Below are 21,285 nucleotides of genomic sequence, written 5' to 3'. Positions count from 1 at the left end.
TCGTGTGAGTACCATGCTGACTAGCGCGCCATTTAATGACCCAATACTGTATTGGTTTATATCTGGATTGTTGTAACTACAAAACTGCGGTAATCTATTACCATTGCTGTTTTCTTGCCCTATGCCAAATTTACCAAAGCTTGGATACTGTCTATCCCAATCTGGGCAATAAAGTTCCATAATAAAAATACTATATTTCTATTCTATCTTGGAGCTTGTCTATTTGTCCCTGTAGATGTACGTAAGATCCATCTGAGTCACTAACATAGTAAAAATACAATATTTCTATTCTATCTTGGAGCTTGTCTATTTGTCCCTGTAGATGTACGTAAGATCCATCTGAGTCACTAACATAGTAAAAATACAATATTTCTATTCTATCTTGGAGCTTGTCTATTTGTCCCTGTAGATGTACGTAAGATCCATCTGAGTCACTAACATAGTAAAAATACAATATTTCTATTCTATCTTGGAGCTTGTCTATTTGTCCCTGTAGATGTACGTAAGATCCATCTGAGTCACTAACATAGTAAAAATACAATATTTCTATTCTATCTTGGAGCTTGTCTATTTGTCCCTGTAGATGTACGTAAGATCCATCTGAGTCACTAACATAGTAAAAATACAATATTTCTATTCTATCTTGGAGCTTGTCTATTTGTCCCTGTAGATGTACGTAAGATCCATCTGAGTCACTAACATAGTAAAAATACAATATTTCTATTCTATCTTGGAGCTTGTCTATTTGTCCCTGTAGATGTACGTAAGATCCATCTGAGTCACTAACATAGTAAAAATACAATATTTCTATTCTATCTTGGAGCTTGTCTATTTGTCCCTGTAGATGTACGTAAGATCCATCTGAGTCACTAACATAGTAAAAATACAATATTTCTATTCTATCTTGGAGCTTGTCTATTTGTCCCTGTAGATGTACGTAAGATCCATCTGAGTCACTAACATAGTAAAAATACAATATTTCTATTCTATCTTGGAGCTTGTCTATTTGTCTCTGTAGATGTACGTAAGATCCATCTGAGTCACTAACATAGTAAAAATACAATATTTCTATTCTATCTTGGAGCTTGTCTATTTGTCCCTGTAGATGTACGTAAGATCCATCTGAGTCACTAACATAGTAAAAATACAATATTTCTATTCTATCTTGGAGCTTGTCTATTTGTCCCTGTAGATGTATGTAAGATCCATCTGAGTCACTAACATAGTAAAAATACAATATTTCTATTCTATCTTGGAGCTTGTCTATTTGTCCCTGTAGATGTATGTAAGATCCATCTGAGTCACTAACATAGTAAAAATACAATATTTCTATTCTATCTTGGAGCTTGTCTATTTGTCCCTGTAGATGTATGTAAGATCCATCTGAGTCACTAACATAGTAAAAATACAATATTTCTATTCTATCTTGGAGCTTGTCTATTTGTCCCTGTAGATGTATGTAAGATCCATCTGAGTCACTAACATAGTAAAAATACAATATTTCTATTCTATCTTGGAGCTTGTCTATTTGTCCCTGTAGATGTATGTAAGATCCATCTGAGTCACTAACATAGTAAAAATACAATATTTCTATTCTATCTTGGAGCTTGTCTATTTGTCCCTGTAGATGTATGTAAGATCCATCTGAGTCACTAACATAGTAAAAATACAATATTTCTATTCTATCTTGGAGCTTGTCTATTTGTCCCTGTAGATGTATGTAAGATCCATCTGAGTCACTAACATAGTAAAAATACAATATTTCTATTCTATCTTGGAGCTTGTCTATTTGTCCCTGTAGATGTACGTAAGATCCATCTGAGTCACTAACATAGTAAAAATACAATATTTCTATTCTATCTTGGAGCTTGTCTATTTGTCCCTGTAGATGTACGTAAGATCCATCTGAGTCACTAACATAGTAAAAATACAATATTTCTATTCTATCTTGGAGCTTGTCTATTTGTCCCTGTAGATGTATGTAAGATCCATCTGAGTCACTAACATAGTAAAAATACAATATTTCTATTCTATCTTGGAGCTTGTCTATTTGTCCCTGTAGATGTACGTAAGATCCATCTGAGTCACTAACATAGTAAAAATACAATATTTCTATTCTATCTTGGAGCTTGTCTATTTGTCCCTGTAGATGTACGTAAGATCCATCTGAGTCACTAACATAGTAAAAATACAATATTTCTATTCTATCTTGGAGCTTGTCTATTTGTCCCTGTAGATGTATGTAAGATCCATCTGAGTCACTAACATAGTAAAAATACAATATTTCTATTCTATCTTGGAGCTTGTCTATTTGTCCCTGTAGATGTACGTAAGATCCATCTGAGTCACTAACATAGTAAAAATACAATATTTCTATTCTATCTTGGAGCTTGTCTATTTGTCCCTGTAGATGTACGTAAGATCCATCTGAGTCACTAACATAGTAAAAATACAATATTTCTATTCTATCTTGGAGCTTGTCTATTTGTCCCTGTAGATGTACGTAAGATCCATCTGAGTCACTAACATAGTAAAAATACAATATTTCTATTCTATCTTGGAGCTTGTCTATTTGTCCCTGTAGATGTACGTAAGATCCATCTGAGTCACTAACATAGTAAAAATACAATATTTCTATTCTATCTTGGAGCTTGTCTATTTGTCCCTGTAGATGTACGTAAGATCCATCTGAGTCACTAACATAGTAAAAATACAATATTTCTATTCTATCTTGGAGCTTGTCTATTTGTCCCTGTAGATGTATGTAAGATCCATCTGAGTCACTACTGTCTCCGTCAGTCGATTCTACCGGGGCACTTTCTTATCATAAAATGAACAACTAGAATTATACTATTAATCCCTTCCCTACAAAGCCTCCTTATTCATCATGAGCTCTACAATATGCCTATATACTCCAGCTTTCCTACTTGAATTTATACATTTTATACCACCAAATTTCTTTTTTCCTAACCTTGGGAGATGAAATTCTGAAACTTGTGATGAGTTTAGTTCAAAACGTCTGAAGTCACCAGTCCCAACACGGCCGGCTAGCGAGTAATAACTTCTTCAAAACTTTATACAAATCACTTAAACCTGCTTAGATTTGGGCAGCAAGAAGGCTTGGGACCTCCACTTTAATAGATTCTTATGCAAACCTAGGCCCATCTTGATCACTACATGGTTTTCTCTCATATCGTCTCTTGCATTTGTAATCTCAAGCCTATAACCTCTGACATATATACATATATATATATATATATATATATATATATATATATATATATATATATATATATATATATATATATATATATATATATGTATATATATATATATGTATATATATATATATATATACATATATATATATATATATATATATATATATATATATATATATATATATATATATATATATATATATATATATATATATATATATATATATATATATATATATATATATATATATATATATATATATATATATATATATATATATATATATATATATATATCTCCCCCAGAATAAAAACCCAACAGCAAAGAAATCCATAGGTGTCAGGTCAGGTGAATGCAGAGGCCATTTGATGCTGCCCCTTCTTCTGAACCAACGCTGTAAAGAAACTTTGATCAGGTAGCCTCTTATTGTTGATGCATTAAGTAAAAAAACAAGTTTTTTCCACTGAAAGTAAGCAGCAACATTAAAACTTGAAACGAATAAAAATTATTATGTATATGAAGGGGAATGCTCCATCCTCAACACCTCGCTCTTTACGCTAAAGATTTGAGTACTTTTAAAACAGCTTTTTATTGTTCCAATTAAAGAACCTTTGCATCTCAGGAGTTGTTCTTAAAGGATTGGGACAAAATTCAAGCTGTAGCGTTCGAGATGTTGAGGAAAGGGCATTCCCCTTCAAATACGTAACAATTTTTGTTCGTTTTAAGTTTTAATGTTGCTCCTTACTTTCAGTAGAAAAACTTTTTTTTATTTATTTAATTTCTGATCGTTTTTTAAATAATGTCAGGAAATTTGACCCCACCTCCAAAGAGAAATCCCCTTCCCCATGGAAATATTCTCTAGGCAATTCAATGCTGGTGAAAATTTACCCCGGAAAATTATCTTATCCTCAACAGCTCCACGCATAAAATTGAGATGGAATAGAGAAAGCAAAACATAAAAGAAATATATTGTATAGAGATTCTGGCAAATTTCCACAGTGTATAATTTCCTCTGACAAGTTCACCCCCTGTACACTTATCTCCTCCCCATGGAAAATTCACCCCTGGAAAAACCCTACGCAGAAAATTCGTCCCCCCCCTCATCCGTAATGTATACATACTTTTCAATAACAAATACTATGCATAAGCAATGGGAAATTAAAAAAATTTAAGATCTTTCCCCTGGGGCTGAGGGGGGGGGGGGAAGGATCATATCCAAAGGTATAGTTACTGGGCCCTCAACTATGATGAACAAAATAGATATCTTAAAATTTTGATTGGACAATCTTGGGAAAAATGGGCTGGAAAGGGAGCCTAGTTGCCACCCAATCTTTTTGGTCATTTAAAAAGCGCCCTAGAACTTTTAATTTCCGTTCAAATGAGCCATCTCAAGACATACTAGGAATACTGGGTTGATATGAATCCCCTGAAAAAAATTCCGCGTTTTTGCATATAAGAGCTTGAATTCTCTACAGTACGGGTTTTCTGATATGATGAATCTGATGGTGCAATTTTTATTAATTCTATGACTTTTAGCGGGTATTTCTTTCTTTTTTCAAAAATCAGGCAAATTTTATCAGGCTTGTAGCTTTTAGAGGATAAAACTAAACTGTATGAAAATTATATATTTAAAATCAGCATAATAAGCCAAATCTTTTGATAAATCTATTGGATTCAAAATGCCATGTCTTACAGTTTTGGTTTCTATTGAGGCAGGTCGCTCCTTACTTACAGTTCACTACGACCTAACCTGTTTGATAATGGTGCGGTACTCTATTCTTCTAAAAAAAAGTGTTCATAAAAGTTAGGTTTAATTTCGACCAGTTGCAAAACATAATTCATTAATCATGTCCAGGTAGTCCTCTCCATTTACAGTTCCATTAAAAAAGATGGGCCCACAACACCTTTGCATGAAAATATACTCAAAGCGAAGTGCCTTGGGTTACAGGGAGCGTTAGGCCACTTTTGCCTCCAGCTTGTTTCTGCACCGAGTTGGGACTAAATTTGTTTGTCCAAAGAATCAGGACATAACTAGTTTTTTCGTGCAATAACCAATATTTTCCCCGATCTGTTGCATGTTTCACCTTTTTTTATTTATATTATGGAAAAGCACCGTGGTCTTTGTGGTTATTTAATATATACACACACAAACACACACACACACATATATATATATATATATATATATATATATATATATATATATATATATATATATATATATATATATATATATATATATATATATATATATATATATATATATGTATATATATATATATATATATATATATATATATATATATGTATATATATATATATATATATATATATATATATATATATATATATATATATATATATATATATATATATATATATATATATATATATATATATATATATACGCGTATAAGTCGTTACGCGCCATGTTAGTTACGCGCCATTGTAGTTGTGTCCCTGTGTCCCACCTGTGAATATATATATATATATATATATATATATATATATATATATATATATATATATATATATATATATATATATATATATATATATATATATATATATATATATATATATATATATATATATGTTTTTAACTACGTAAAACTTGCGAATATACAACATTCTTAGCTGTCCCATTGTCTGTGCATATAAATAGATTGTAAGGTTTACCGACTCTTGAACATGCAACATATAATTTTCCATGGGAAAACAATCCGTATTCAAATCCATACCTCATGATTCTAATGATTGCCCTTGAGCTTTGTTGATGGTGATTGTTAATCGAACATTCCCTGTGTCCCCGTCGTCATTTATATATCCCCTTTTGCCCCCCGGCGTCCCGTTGTAGTTGTGTCCCTGTGTTCCGGTCGTCATTGATATTCCCTGTGTCCCGGTCGTCATTTATGTCCCGGTGTCCCAGTCTGTAATTTCTCTTTGAGTGTTCCGGTCGTCATTTATATTCCCTGTGTCCCGGTGTCTCGGTCATCATTTGTGTCCCGGTCTGTATATACATTCGTTTTTGAATTGGTCCTTTTTTTAGATTTTAGTTTTTTACCTTTTTTTTAGTTATTTTAGTTATACCTCATGATTCTAATGATTGCCCCTGAGCTTTGTTGATGGTGATTGCTAATCGAACATTCCCTGTGTCCCCGTCGTCATTTATATATCCCCCTGTGCCCCCCGGCGTCCCCGTTGTAGTTGTGTCCCTGTGTCCCGGTCGTCATTTATATTCCCTGTGTCCCGGTCGTCATTTGTGTCCCGGTCTGTATATACATTTGTTTTTGAATTCGTATATGATGAAATAAATTTTTGTGTTTTTCCCTTTTTTTTTCTTTTTAGTTTTTTATTGGTTTTTAACCTTTTTTTTAGTTTTTTTTTAGTTTTTTTTCTTTTTACTTTTTAGTTATTTTGGTGCAGCAGCTTCCTTTTTGGAAGCTTTTTTCTGAGCAGCTTTTTTTGTCCTCGGCTGTTGCCATTGTAGGTTCTTCAGTCATTTTACAATTAAACATTTTTCTGTCCACGATCTTCTTACAATTAAAAATTTGTCTTTCAACGATTTTCTTAAATACCTTTAATGACGTTATCGTCATAACAATGACGACAACTAACTTCATGACGACATGACATGATGACATGACGACACGCGCCATATTAGTTACGCGCCATTGTAGTTGTGTCCCAGTGTCCCACCTGTGAATATAGATATATATATATATATATATATATATATATATATATATATATATATATATATATATATATATATATATATATATATATATATATATATATATATATATATATATACATACTAGCTGTTGGGGTGGCGCTTCGCCCCCCCCAAGCCCCCCGCGCGCGCAAGTCGTTACGCACCATATTAGTTACGCGCCATTATATATATTTTTAACTACGTAAAACTTGCGAATGTACAACATTCTTGGCTGTCCCATTGTCTGTGCATATAAATAGATTGTCAGGTTTACCGACTCTTGAACATGCAACATATAATTGTCCATGGGATAAACAATCTGTAATCAGATCTATACCTCATTATTCTAATGATTGCCCTTGAGCTTTGTTGATGGTGATTGCTAATCGAACATCCCTGTGTCCCTGTCGTCGTTTATATATCCCCCTGTGCCCCCCGGCGTCCCCGTTGTTGTTGTTTCCCTGTGTCCCGGTCGTCATTTGTGTCCCGGTGTCCCAGTCTGTAATCTCTCTCTGAGTGTCGCGGTCGTCATTTATATTCCCTGTGTCCCGGTCGTCATTTTTGTCCCGGTCGTCATTTGTGTTCCGGTCTGTAATTTCTCTTTGAGTGTCCTGGTCGTCATTCATATTCCCTGTGTCCCGGTCGTCATTTGTGTCCTGATGCTTTGTTAATGGTGATTGCTAATCGAACATTCCTTGTGTCCCGGTCGCTTTCTCTTTGAGTGTCCAGATCGTCATTTATATTCCCTATGTCCCGGTCGTCATTTGTGTCCCAATGTCCCGGTGTGTAATTTCGTCAATCAACAAACATGATGTCAGTCGACACACACACATGACGTCACTCGACACACAGACCACTTATTTTTATATATATAGATGCCCCGGCGTCCCGGTCGTCATTTGTGTCCCGATGTCCTGGGGTGTAATTTCGTCAATCAACAAACATGACGTCAGTCGACACACAAACATGACGTCACTCGACACAAACACACACAGACAACTTATTTTTATATATATAGATTAAATGCTTTGTTAATTCTATTAATTTATTAGATCTATTAGTCTCTTCAATCTACGTTTACATTTACAAGATTTAAAGTTTAAGACTAGCAGTTAAAAGTGCTGAAATGTAGACTTGCATAGTAATTCAAAGAGAGGTATAAATGAAAAAAAAAAACTTTGAAACCTCTTCCTGTTTTTTCTGCTTTTGAAGGAGAATTCTTTGCTCTTCTTTCTTTTTCCATTCTTCATGTACAATCCTGTCTCTTTCTATCCATTCCTCATAGTGCCTCTGTCTTTCACTTTCATATGCAGCTTCATCAAAATCACTGATGTTTTCTTCTGCAAAACATATTTAGTACACAGTTATAAACTAACTATTTTTTAATTACATATTTTTTTTAGCAAAATATGGTAGTCAAATATATATGCATCATTCTATTTTAAAAGAATGCAAATTCTCAAAGCAGTAGGCCTACTGGGGAGATGATCTATTTTAAAATAGAGCAAAATCTATATATATATATATATAAATGTAGTGTCCGTTACACTATCTTTATCGTTATTACCGTTACACGAGCTAAAAAAACTGACGCTCTTTTTAAATTTTATTAAATTACTTAAAATGTAAAAAACTGGTGACTGCACAAATATTTCAATATATTTGACAATGGATTAAAGCAATTCGAAAACCTTAAAACAGAAAACCAAAAGTTTGAAGTTTAGTAGAAATTGTTGAAGTTTAGAATGCTTGCTGCTCAAAGAAAATTTGTCAAAGTTCCAATTAACGTCAAAAAGAAATTATTACTAAATTGCTTAAAATGTAAAAAAAATGGCAATTGCACAAATATTTATATATATTTTGACAATGGATTAAAGCAATTTGAAAACCTTAAAACAGAAAACCAAACCAATTTACGTCATCAATTCGATCCAAAAATGGCATAGCGTTGCCGGGACCCAGAACACAAGGGACAATGAGAATCCATATATAGAAGCCTGCCGCGTGCCATGCTGGGGCCCGCGGGGACCGGTGGCAAAGCCACCGAGACCCAGCACTGTCTGTGGTTAGAACGCAAGGGACAATGAGAATCCATATATGGAAGCCTGCCGCGTGACATGATGGGGCCCGGTGGCGAAGCCGCCGGGACCCAGCACTGTCTGCGGTTAGAACACAAGGGACAATGAGAATCCATATATAGAAGCCTGCCGCGTGCCAGGCTGGGGCACGATGGCGAAGCCGCCAGGACCCAGCACTGTCTGCAGTTAGAACACAAGGGACAATGAGAATCCATATATAGAAGCCTGCCGCGTGCCAGGCTGGGGCACGATGGCGAAGCCGCCAGGACCCAGCACTGTCTGCGGTTAGAACACAAGGGACGATGAGAATCCATATATAGAAGCCTGCCGCTTGCCATGCTGGGGCCCGGCGGCGAAGCCACCGGGACCCAGCTAGTATATAATAAAAATAAATCTAAATAATGAGATATGAAGAGGTTCTGGAAGCATCCCCCCCCCCGTGTTTGATCAGAGCATATAACAACGTAAGTCATTATTTTGATCTATGCTTGACACAAATCAAAGGCATTTAGAAGCATATGAGTCATAGCATGAGACTGGCCTTGCAGATATCTCAGTAGGATTTAATAATCTTTCCTTTCACTTACTATCCATGGTGGATAAAGGGTGGAGGGAGAGTAAAGGAAAATCTCCAGAAAAACTAAAAACATTTATCTGATTTGTAAATTGGGCTTATTATATCTTAGGCACACATGAAGCATAACTCAACATGTCAAAAAGATTAAAATCAAGTAAAGATAGTAGGAATTGTGTAACAAATTAAACTGGTTAATAAAACACATAAAGGGGGGGGGGGATTGGAAAAATAGTAGCCTATAACCAGCAAGGAGGAGCAGAACTATTGGGATGGTTTATTCTTTTATTTTTTTAGTAATGTTGAATAGAATTTCTTTTAAGAAATTTAGTAAAAAAAAAAAAAAAACTATAAAACAGAATTCCTCATATCAGCAACTACAAATTAAAACTGAAATGTTACATAAACTAGCTATAAAAGCAAAAGCAGAACAGCAACTGATCAACGAAACCTAAAAACAAAGAATAATCTAAATACTAAAGTGACAAACCAGTCATATTGCACAGTTTTATCAACTTTCTATAGAAATTAGACAAATCAATTTATGATTTAAATAGAAGCTTCACCAAAATCTCAAATACATCTTTGGTAAAAAAAATTGCTGTTTAAAAAGCAGTGGTAAAGCCCTAGAATATCAGTTTTTCCCTGTCATGCAAAGCTTTAGGGTGAATGAAAGAACCATGCATAGAACCACACCTTAAATAAAGACATGCAGTGGTGTCTTTAAGCATCTATCTTTATCCCTCCCCTTCCCCTCTGTAAGGCAATAGCTTTTAAGGAGCATCAAAAGATGTTTTTGTGCTATGTGAGCAAGACTCATAAAGGAATAGACCAATAGCTAATACAATCTTAAAAAAGTTGTTTAAACCTTTCAAAACATAAACATAAACAAAACATAAACATAAACCTGAAAGGTTTAATAATTCTGTAAAGAGAGACCAATCACTGGTTTTAACTATGAAAAATCAATATCAGGTTTTGTCCCAGAGTCTATGGGATTTTGCTGGGCAGTTCTCAGGATTCGAGCCAGGAAACCAAATTTGTTTCAAAGTTAGATCTTTTAATCTTAGAAGCACTAGAGTAAGCTTATGAGGTTAGAATAGCTTATTGAACCTTAGTAGGGCTGTATGTATGCTGCATTTATGAAACTTGTACTTCCTTAGAACAAAAAAATTCTAACTTTGCAACAAGCTTTAGAATTCTAAATGATGGGATTTAAAAAAAAACAAAAGGTAAAGATGCTTTCTTAAAAGAGCCAGCAGGTTAGAATTGTAAATTATGGGTTTTTTGCTTTCTTGAAAATTAGGTTGTACAATTAGGTATGGCCTAATTTTCTGTACAAAACTTAGAACAAAATTAGAGTGCAAAGAAAAACTTTCTTTAGTGTTTAAAAGAGAGCAGATGAGCTAGGAGAATAAAATTTCTAGGATTTTTTTGGGAACTTTTTTCAGGATCTGAACTAATTTTTGAAAGTTTCAATTGCCTAAATAGTCTAGTTCTGCTAAGGGTAATTGTTTAGTTTAATCACAAGCTGTCTAAACTGGAAACTATGCTGCAAAGCAGCATAGTTTCCATATTATGGCACTTAGAAATGCTAATTCTAGAAGCACATCCATTTCTGGTTGACCCTTCTCATCTATGGGGCAAACTAAAAACGTATTAAGTGGGCAGGGGTTTGAAGCCAAGGGAAAAGTTGGGGTAGCACAATATGAATGAAATTATATCTTAAATCCTAATTCCAGTCATCACTGGTAATTCCTCTATAGTAGGAAGTTGAAAGATTAAAAACCTCCATTTTCATTAATGCTAATCTGTAAGATGGTTCACTTTCACATTTAAATTAGCCGTTTCTGAACAAATGCAATAGTAGCTGTTGTGACATTGGCCTGTGATAAAATTTGAACCAGCAAATCAGAGTGATTAATTAAATATTACAAAAGGTAGGCGGTGCAATGTCCAATTTTGCTTATAGGTAACATTACTTATAGAGCAAAGCCTATTAGTCAATGAGCCCTGCAGGCAGCAGGGTGAGGTCTGACTGGTTAAGCCTTGTTTGATGTTTCATCATTACAACCCCATTTGCTGCAGAGATTGTGGTTACTTAAGGGCAAGCTTCTGTGTTAAAAGTTAGAAGGGAGGATATTTTAGTTTTTAAACCCTGCCAACTTTTTTTTTCAAACCTTGTTATTTTAGGTTCAAAACCCTACCCCCTTTACACATTTTTAGTTTTATTGAAGAGGGATTTTAGAAAGCTGAAAAATAGACACATTTCAGTAATAATGACTAAGAAACAATATGCAATCATAAGCATCTTGCTATATGCAGTACTATGCATTTTGAAACCTTGTGATGAAAGTAAAGCTTTACCCTGATAGGCTGAATAACTACACCTTGGATATGGCTGCCTTGGAAGGCAGCTAAAACCAGCTATAGCCTACAGCAGTATTACTGATGGTGTAACATTTACTACATATTGTTTTGATTAATAGCCCAAAGATCATAGAAGGTCAGCACCCTGTGATGGGGGAAGGAGTAGAGGTCAATATATATATATATATATATATATATATATATATATATATATATATATATATATATATATATATGTTTCAATTACTGATATAGGAGGGAGCAAGGTAAACATACTACTTGATGCTTTTGTATGCTATTTCTATATATGATAAGCAATTAACTCACAAGTGGGTACACCCTCTCCTTGACATTCCCCTATATAGACTAGGCCAAGGAATAGCCTATTTAGAATCTAAACAAAAACACTAAAACAAAGAAATTATTACCTTATAATATCCAGAATATTTTAATATTATATTAAAAAAATTTTACATTATTATACACTTTTAAAGGCATTTCAAGCAATATTTTGGTAAATTATGCATTTGATCATTCACAACTCTGGTTTAAAGTTTCATTTCCCTAACTCAACTAAACCTACTGTCCAAGACAAATAGAATGATCTAAATGTTAAAATTCTAGTTGAGTGACTTCTTGCTATCTCAGAAAGGGGTTAGGTTAGGAAAATGAAACTTTCAGGGATGGGTCTACAGGCTAAAGTATGTCCTTGGAAGGTATTTTGAAGTACCTTCCTCTGCTCATTCTCCCTCTAGAGGGCCCTGACCTTTGATGACCTTTAAAAATGTGCATATAAATGTGAAATCTTGCAGAATAAACCTTCTGCTTAAAGAAGTACAACAAAATTGTTTTCAGATTCACTATTTTGCTCAATCCTAATTTATAAGGTTCTAAAGATATGAAGATAGGCCTACATTTCCTAAATTTTGAGAAAAAAACATTGATATGACTCAGAATTCTATTCAAACGACAGGAATTGCTTTTTCAGAACTTAAGGCAGAGAAAAAGCAACTGGTAACTGGAAATTAAGGTAAAATGTAGTTTTGTCAAAATTAATAGCTATAGAAATGTCATGTAAGCAAATTTCAGGGCTCTCTAAAGGGAGAAGGAGTGAAGGTGGATTCTTCAAAGTACCTTCCCAGGATATACTTTAGCCTGTAGACCAATCCCTGAAATTTTCATTTTCCTAACCTAACCCCTTTCTGAGATAGTAAGAAGTCACTCAACTGGAATTTTACCATATAAACCTTCATCTCAGAAATTCAACTTCCAGAAAACGGTAAAAGAATCTATTTCAATCATATGGTAAGCTATAACTGAGAAGAAATCAATTAATACTTACCACAACCTTCATGAGTCTGGTTTCTCTGTATTGCAGCATATTTTCTTCTAGCTTTCCTCGAGTATTTTTTCAAAAGCTTATTAAAAACTGAATGAGGAAGATATCCTTTATTCTTAATAAGTGTCGAGTTGATTAACCGATCTGTCATACTAAATGCTGTTTAGCAGCTCACAAAAATGAATTTTAAATTTATATTTTTCTTAACGCCATCTTTACTTTTAAGGCCATTCTTCAATCGGTAGTGGGTCGGCTATTTAGCGCAGGCAAAATATTATATTCAAAATAGCCTTTTGTCTTCAAAGCTTACTTTCTTGAATGTCGAATCTATAGACAAAACTTTTCCCATTTTCATGGTCCAGTTTATTTTACCACTGACGACTGCGATTGTGAAACTGTTGTCATCTTATAGATTCCCAATGTCCAGGTATATCTTCAGAGATGCTAGATATCTATTCAGAGACCAGTTTTACCACTCGTCCCAAAAACAATTTCATGTGGTCGTCCCGAAGGAATACAACATACGTTATATTCGTAAATATGCCACGGTACTTTTGGTGCTTTTTAGACCCTTATTTTTATTATATTCTAATATCATAAGATAATGCTCAAATATTTGACAATAACATCATTAACAGGACGGTGAATATGGTTGCCAATTCACTAGCTTAGACTCCCGTAACGCTATATTTACCATCTCTCTCAAATTTGAGCAGCAAGAAAATCTTACGTACTTGAGAAAGAAATGTTTTCATTGGCGGTCAGTGATAATTTGACTAAATGCATAAACTACCACTTTCCCTCACAATAACTTTCTGCCAGTGCAAACGCCTCAGGTTACTTTAAAATGATCTCTTGCAATCACTTTCATTCAATCAAAGATCATCTCACAGTATTGTTGACAATGGTGGTTCTAGGCCTAGGCAGGAGGACAGCTTCCCCATTTTGTTTGTCATCTGACATTAATTTCTTTTTTATATTTTATACTCCTGTGGTATACCTTGCCCCTTCTTTCCAGATTATGAGGCCTGAAACTACTACTGACTGTTGTATCAGACTTGAGACAGATGGTACAGATTTTAATTCCCAGCATACATGTGCTTGCGTTTCATCGTGCGCAAGAGCATTGACCTAAACTAGTGATACAGGGGGGTACGTTTTTAAAATAACCATGATATCAGTGGACTTTATTTGCCACCCTGTTAAAATTAAGCTTGTTTAGGTTTGTTTAGCATATTTTTCCATCATATTGGAGTTGTCAAGAACTTTTACTTAACAACAAATATAGTTGTTAAGACGGGTTTTTCGTTTTTCTTTTATTACATAACGGCTTTTTATCTCTTTATATTATTTTCTTGTATGCTTGACCTCTTAAGTCTGGTATTTCTGCATTTTAGATGACAGAGATTTTGAACGTCAAGCAAAATATCTGGACGTATCTAAGTGATTTTTTTAATTGTCTTAAACTAAAGCTATAGTACTTATTCATAGTAATTTAATGTTATTAATTTTTCCCTATTAGCATGAATCTATTTATGAATATACCTTAACAATTATGAAACCGAATATTTATTTATTTGTTAAAAATAAATTATTCATAAACTTATTAGTGTTTATATTCAATCGTGGTAGCCCTTATTCATTTAAAGCTTTAGCCCTTATTCATTTAACGGTGTAGCCATTATATCTAATATTGTGATGGTGTTGGGTTTACTGAAGTGGTGCTGTAGGATTGATCTGTGCTTGGTAATACAGGACCCAGAATTTGAGCCTCTGGGTCTGAGTCCCAAATTTCAGAAGCAGGGCCCTTAATTCAACACATATTCTAAGATTATGCAAGAGTATCTTCATAAAAATCCAAACAAGAAGAAGAAAGTATCACGGACAGAGCACTCAAAACAAGACTAAATCATTTTTTGTTCAAGGTGTCTAAGTCATCTTGATTTGTCTCGTAATCAGATTGAACCAACTCAGATTGACAGATCAAATGACAATTGAGCTTTACAAACATGTCAACATTCGAAGAGATTGCTTCATTGGATAATTTCACTTAACTGGATGCTATTATTAGTATAGGGGTGGGGGGAGTAAAGATGTAAAAGGTAATATAACCATGGTGAAAGAAATTTTTTTTCAGTTGAAAAAGGTTTGGAAGATTCGAAAGTTGTGTCTATGAATAAATATTAGAATAGTTGAAGCTAAAGTAATGACTGTGGTTAAATATGGCTTTGAAATGTGGATGCTTTTAAAGGCTGAGGAAGATCTGTTAATGTTTTCGAAATGAATTGTCTAAGGATAACTTTAGATACTCGCAAGTCCGTATTCAGCGGAAGGGTTTGAATCTCCCCCTCCCGAAATGTTCGTCCGACTCGTGTCCTGTGGTGGTGCAGTGGATTTGACCTTAGCTTGGTAATACGGGACCAGAGATCGAATCACGCTGCAGGAATGCACTGCAGGGCCGACACAGGGACCTTAGTAGTCAAGAAGCGTTGTTAATTCTTAAATAATAGTAAATCGTCCGACTCGTAAAAACGTAATAAAATGCATAATGACATTTTTGGATTCGTTAAAAAAACTTTTTTGTTAAACCCTCTCCCCATTAAAAAGAAATACTGGATATGGCCCTGGGTGCTTTTTTGACATCCCATATATCTTGCAGTAGCCTAAGCTGTAATAAAATGTGAATTGATTATAATCTTTTAGTGACACGATTAAAGAACAGTTAGTATGGCTAGACCGTGGTTTACACTTGAAGGATGACAGATAGCAATAGATCGTGCTTTTGGGCCATCAATCCATCTGGGGCCAAAGGATAGGCATGCCACCAATGAATACTGTCACGTAATTTTTACCTTTATCTTTTAGAACATTTTTAACGTCTTGATTTGATTGACTTGTCGTGACGTCATGATTGACTTTTCTTGATTGACAATATGGAGCCTATCTGTAGGAAAAAAGGCTAGGGCCAGTAAACCACGTCAACATTACGGTTACATTGATAGTAAATTAGAGTTACTGGTAACCGTTCTTTTTCTATAGCGACACACCTTTGAAAATTTTTATTTTCTTTCAAACTTGATACAAATAAACCTTTCTAAATTGAACTAGTCTTTTCATTGGCATTTTGTTATTTTACCAGCCAGAATTCATACTCTACAAACGATTACCACTTTTTTCTTCTATCTACTAATTTCTCCTTCCAGTGTCCAAGAGGTTGTCAAGCTTGAATTTTTGTTTAGTTTTTCCTTCTTTTTTTCTAACCTCCTAATTCTTTATAATAATATTTTGCTGAGGGAAAACTGTTGAAGATTGAAGAAAAATCTTGAAATACCATAGGACCCTTTGGCCTCTTTTCTGTTCAAGCGTGGCTGGAGCATTCATCTTGGATTTACTTACCCCCCCCCACCCTTAATCTTGGATGCCTCAGAACTGGCTTTTGTCTAGATTCGTCAGGTAGACAGGATTTTGACTGGGTGGCTAATAAAGTACAAGCCTAATAGTTATACACACCGTAGAACCAGCATGTACTAGTAAGAACAGTATGCCCATATTCTGCTTCTTTTATCATATTCTATCGAATTTATCCTCAAATTCTATTCTGCTCATTTTCTATTTGAATAATTACATTCTATACCCTTTTCATACTGCATGTTCTCACATGATTTTGTCCCATATTCTATCCTGCGACCTACAAGGTCATGGTGTAACTTCTTCTTCATTTTGTTTTTGATTGATATGGAGACGCTTTTGCATAGCCTCATCACCGGAAACAAATCCCGGGGTTATGGAGTCTTGTACTTCTTTCGCAATTATTCAATCCAGGTCAGAGACTCCAACCTCAATACGGGAGCAAACACCACTAAGGGCACAAGAGAGGATATTAGACATGTTTTTGTCTCTAATAAAGAAGGGGAAAGAGAGTGGGATTCAAAAAGGTATACAGTATGAAAAAAAATGAGAGGCCCTGATTCAAATTACCTCCGTTACTTGTGAGCAGCTAATGGATTATTAAGAAGTTTATCGTGCGATATATATTCGACGGATCAGACTCCGGAACAAAAAATAGATATACAATTTCACAAAGCGATAGAAAAATAAAAAAAAGAGAGCACATAAAGAACTGGTCCCATAATTTTGGATTTTTAGTCTATTGTCGTTTCGGTTCTAAGCGTTGAGAAAGTCCTGTTAATATCCTTTGGTTGTCAAAAACTCGAAGATTGCAAAGATAATTCTGAACCTCCATTTCACTACGTGGCGTTGGTGGTTGAATTACTGAAACAGAAAATTTAATTAAAGCAAACAGCGAGGGAAACGATAGCTGCCCTATACTTCCGTGTTACAAAATATTCGTTAATTCCATCGGTTTACTTTGCGAAAATTTTCGTAGGCGATAAACTTTATGTCTGTAGGGTATACCATAAAGAGAAGCCAAATAACCTCATTTTCTGTTGCAAATGCACGGTTCACTAATTATGAATGACAAATCTAGACTAACAAGGAAATGTAATTTCTGGAGAGATAAATATTTTCACCTTTTTGAAACCTGATTGGTTCTTCTGTGGGAAATACTAAGCCTGTAAAAAGAACGGAAACTTTTTAAGTCATAATCTATTTTTAAAGTAATTTTTCTGTTTCTATGTATTTGAACTTAGATAAGGGCAGGGAGACAAACAAACAAAAGGACGAAATAGAGAGTTGGCAAAGAAATTGTGAGAAAAGTGTCAAAAGCGAAGAAGATAGAGACTTTGTGTTCTAAATCACAGAGAAAAATAAAGAATTATCGGGGGGAGAAAGAGAAAGGAACAAGATAGAAAAAGCGAAAAAATATTAAACGAAAGAAAGTGTGGATACAGAGAGAGGGAGTAGGAATGAGGGGGAGGAAGACAGGAGGGGGGGGGGGTGAAAATATAATAAGAGAGTGTGAGGGGGGAGAGAAGGAGATACACAGGGAGACAGAGGGGAGGGGGTGAAAGAGAGACACGGTAGAAGGAAGAGCCTAAAACTAGCCTTGTAACTGTAACAAAATAAAAAAAAACAAGTTTTTTTAACTGAAAGTAAGGAGCGACATTAAAACTTAAAACGCACAGAAATTACTTCGCATATGAAAGAGGCTGCTTCCTCATCAACGCCCCGCTCTTTACGCTATAGTTTGACTCTTTCTCTCAATTCTTCTTTATAAAACAGTAAAAAACTTTAGCGTAAAGAGCGGGGCGTTGATGAGGAAGCAGCCTCTTTCATATACGAAGTAATTTCTGTGCGTTTTAAGTTTTAATGTCGCTCCTTACTTTCAGTTAAAAAAACTTGTTTTTTTTATTTAATTTCTGAACGTTTTTGAATCAATGCATGTTTTGATTTTGGCTCTCCGCAGAGGAATAATCAAAACCAAAATTTGCATATTTTTTTTTTGGCTTAATGGCTTTCTCATAATTTTGATCGAATGATTTTGAGAAAAAAGAGCGGGGGACGAAACCTGGTTGCCCCCCGATTTTTTGGTTAATTAAAAAGGCAACTAGAACTTTTAATTTTTTACGAATCTTTTTATTGGTAAAAGATTTACGTAACTTATAAATTAGCTTACGTAAAGAACTTTTGTATTCTCATGTTTTTATTACATATATGAGGGGATTCGCCCCATCTTCAGTACCTCGCTCTTTACACTAAAGCTTAAATTTTATCCCAATTCATTAAGAATGACCCCCTGAATCACAAAAGCCGTAGAATAAGTAGTTTAAATTACTGAAAATACTTTAGCGTAAAGAGCGAGGTATTAGAAGGAGGTGAGCCCCTCATATGGGTAATAATTTCTGTTTGTTTTAAGTTTTATTGCTGTTCCTTACTTCCAGCTGAAAAAGCTTTTTCACTTTTATTTTTTAATTGTATTTTTTTTTAAAATAATGCTAGTAGCCTATATCCTGCTCTCCCTTCATGGAAATTTTCTTCTCCCATTACAAATTCTCTAAGGAAAGTTCCCCCAGCATATCCCCCTCTTCTCAACCCCCCCCCCCCCCAAACCAAAAAAATCCTCCTGAAAACGCCTGTATACTTCCCAATAACCATTACTATATGTAAGCACAGGTCAAAGTTTGTAACTTGTTGCCCCTCCCACGGGGACTCTGGGGGAGTAAGTCGTCCCCAAAGACATAGTTATAAGGTTTTTCGACTACGCTGAATAAAATGACTATCTCAGAATTTTGATTCGTTGACTTTGGGAAAATAATTAGCGTGGGTGGGGGCCTAGGTGCCCTCCAATTTTTTTGGTCACTTAAAAAGGGGACTAGAACTTTTCATTTCCGTTAGAATGAGCCCTCTTGCAACATTCTAGGACAACTGGGTTGATACGATCACCCCTGGGAAAAAGAAAAAAAAAACAAAAAAAAACAAAAAAACAAAAAAACAAATAAACACGCATCCGTGATCTGCCTTCTGGCAAAAATGCAAAATTCCACATTTTTGTAGATAGGAGCTCGAAACTTCTACAGTAGGGTTCTCTGATACGCTGAATCTGATGGTGTGATTTTCGTTAAGATTCTATGACTTTTAGGGGACGTTTCCCCCTATTTTCTAAAATAACGCAAATTTTCTCAGGCTCGTAACTTTTGATGGGTAAGACTAAACTTGATGAAACTTATATATTTAAAACCAGCATTAAAATGCGATTCTTTTGATGCAGCTATTGGTATCAAAATTCCATTTTTTAGAGTTTTGGTTACTATTGAGCCGGGTCGCCCCTTACTACAGTTCGTTACCACGAACTGTTTGATACAGTTCGTTACCACGAACTGTTTGATATTTAAATCTTTACAAAGGTTTTGCTCGTTGGAGCAAAACCAATAAAATGTTCCTTAAGAAAAGATATTTTCTTTTTATATCTAAACATTTCTTTGAGATTATGAGGTTACAATAATGAAGATTAATTGGCCGATATATTTTTCATCTGCTGAATTAAAGAACGACATGAACGAGAGAATTAACTTATATTAGTTGATTTTTTTTCACAGAATTCAAATCTAGAAGGATAAGTGCAAACAAGCTTAACTTACTTAAAAAAATGCTGCCAATGCAGAAGTACACGCTAGGAGAGTTCAGTTTTTTTTCTTAAATCTGCAGTTATCTGCTATTTAATTTTTTTTTTCCTCTGTGTTCTTCGATCTGGGGGAGGGGGGCAGCTGCAACTTACCAGTCATCATAGGAATTTGGAAAGTGGCCAACCAAACTAAATAATACTTAAGTTTGGCACCTTTTTATTGCTAAAATTCTATAATTCTGAACGGCACCCTTTCCACCTTCAAAAACAATTTATATCCGAAAGGTCCAGATAGACTTGAAACAATATTGTAATACTATGATGAAACCATAGTGTAATGGTCATTCAGTTTAGAATAATACTGCATTACTATGCTAAAACCAAACTAAAAAGAAAAGGCTGGCTCGGGGAAATAATTTCCAACCCCAAGTTACACAAAATGTTATGTTTAAGTAATTATCAGCCACAAGTCAGCCAGAGTAAGTTGCTGTTTTTGGCTGCAAAACAGGTCAGATAAACAATTTTTTTTATTGAAATTAAAGAGTAGTGTTGAAATTCTAAGAGAGCATATTATACTAATGTTAACTTTTCTATTAATAATTGATGTTAAATAAATAAAAATAAACCTCTTAGAGAGTAGATATGATACAAGAAATGGTGACTATTTACTCCTAAGCCATCTTATCAAAATACAACAGATCAGCCCGTCTTTTATAAAAAAAAGCTTATAAATGGAAATAAAGAATTTAATAATAAAAAAACCAGGAAATCTTTTTAGATGATTAAATAAAAAGTTAAAAAATACAAAATAAAGAGCGAAGTAAGGATTAAAACTAACAGCAATTACACCGCATATTAGGGGGGTTGTCAACTCTAACATTGTAGATAAGGGCTTCAAACCTCTACGACACCGTTCTCTTTTATGTTAAATTTGATGCCTCAATTTCCATCAAGATCAGT

The 21,285-nt window shown here is 34.5% G+C and overlaps 1 protein-coding gene across 2 annotated transcripts in view; it reads right to left on the bottom strand.

Annotated features, from left to right (window-relative positions):
- The window catches only part of LOC136026534 (U2 small nuclear ribonucleoprotein auxiliary factor 35 kDa subunit-related protein 2-like), a 54,786-nt gene extending 41,301 nt beyond the window's left edge, over nucleotides 1-13,485 (bottom strand). For both annotated transcript variants that reach the window (XM_065703209.1, XM_065703210.1), the window contains exons 1-2: nucleotides 13,305-13,485; nucleotides 8,126-8,280 (exon numbers count right to left, since the gene is read on the bottom strand). In XM_065703209.1, the coding sequence (XP_065559281.1) occupies nucleotides 8,126-8,280; nucleotides 13,305-13,452 (303 nt within the window). In that variant the 5' untranslated portion in view covers nucleotides 13,453-13,485. The remainder of the gene's footprint in view (nucleotides 1-8,125; nucleotides 8,281-13,304) is intronic.
- Between the last annotated feature and the right edge of the window lie 7,800 nt (nucleotides 13,486-21,285).

The sequence above is a fragment of the Artemia franciscana genome, chromosome 4 (assembly GCF_032884065.1).
Source record: "Artemia franciscana chromosome 4, ASM3288406v1, whole genome shotgun sequence".
Classification (NCBI taxonomy): Eukaryota; Metazoa; Arthropoda; class Branchiopoda; order Anostraca; family Artemiidae; genus Artemia; species Artemia franciscana.
Note: the sequence above shows the minus strand (reverse complement) of the source record. Positions and strands in the feature narration are given on the sequence as shown.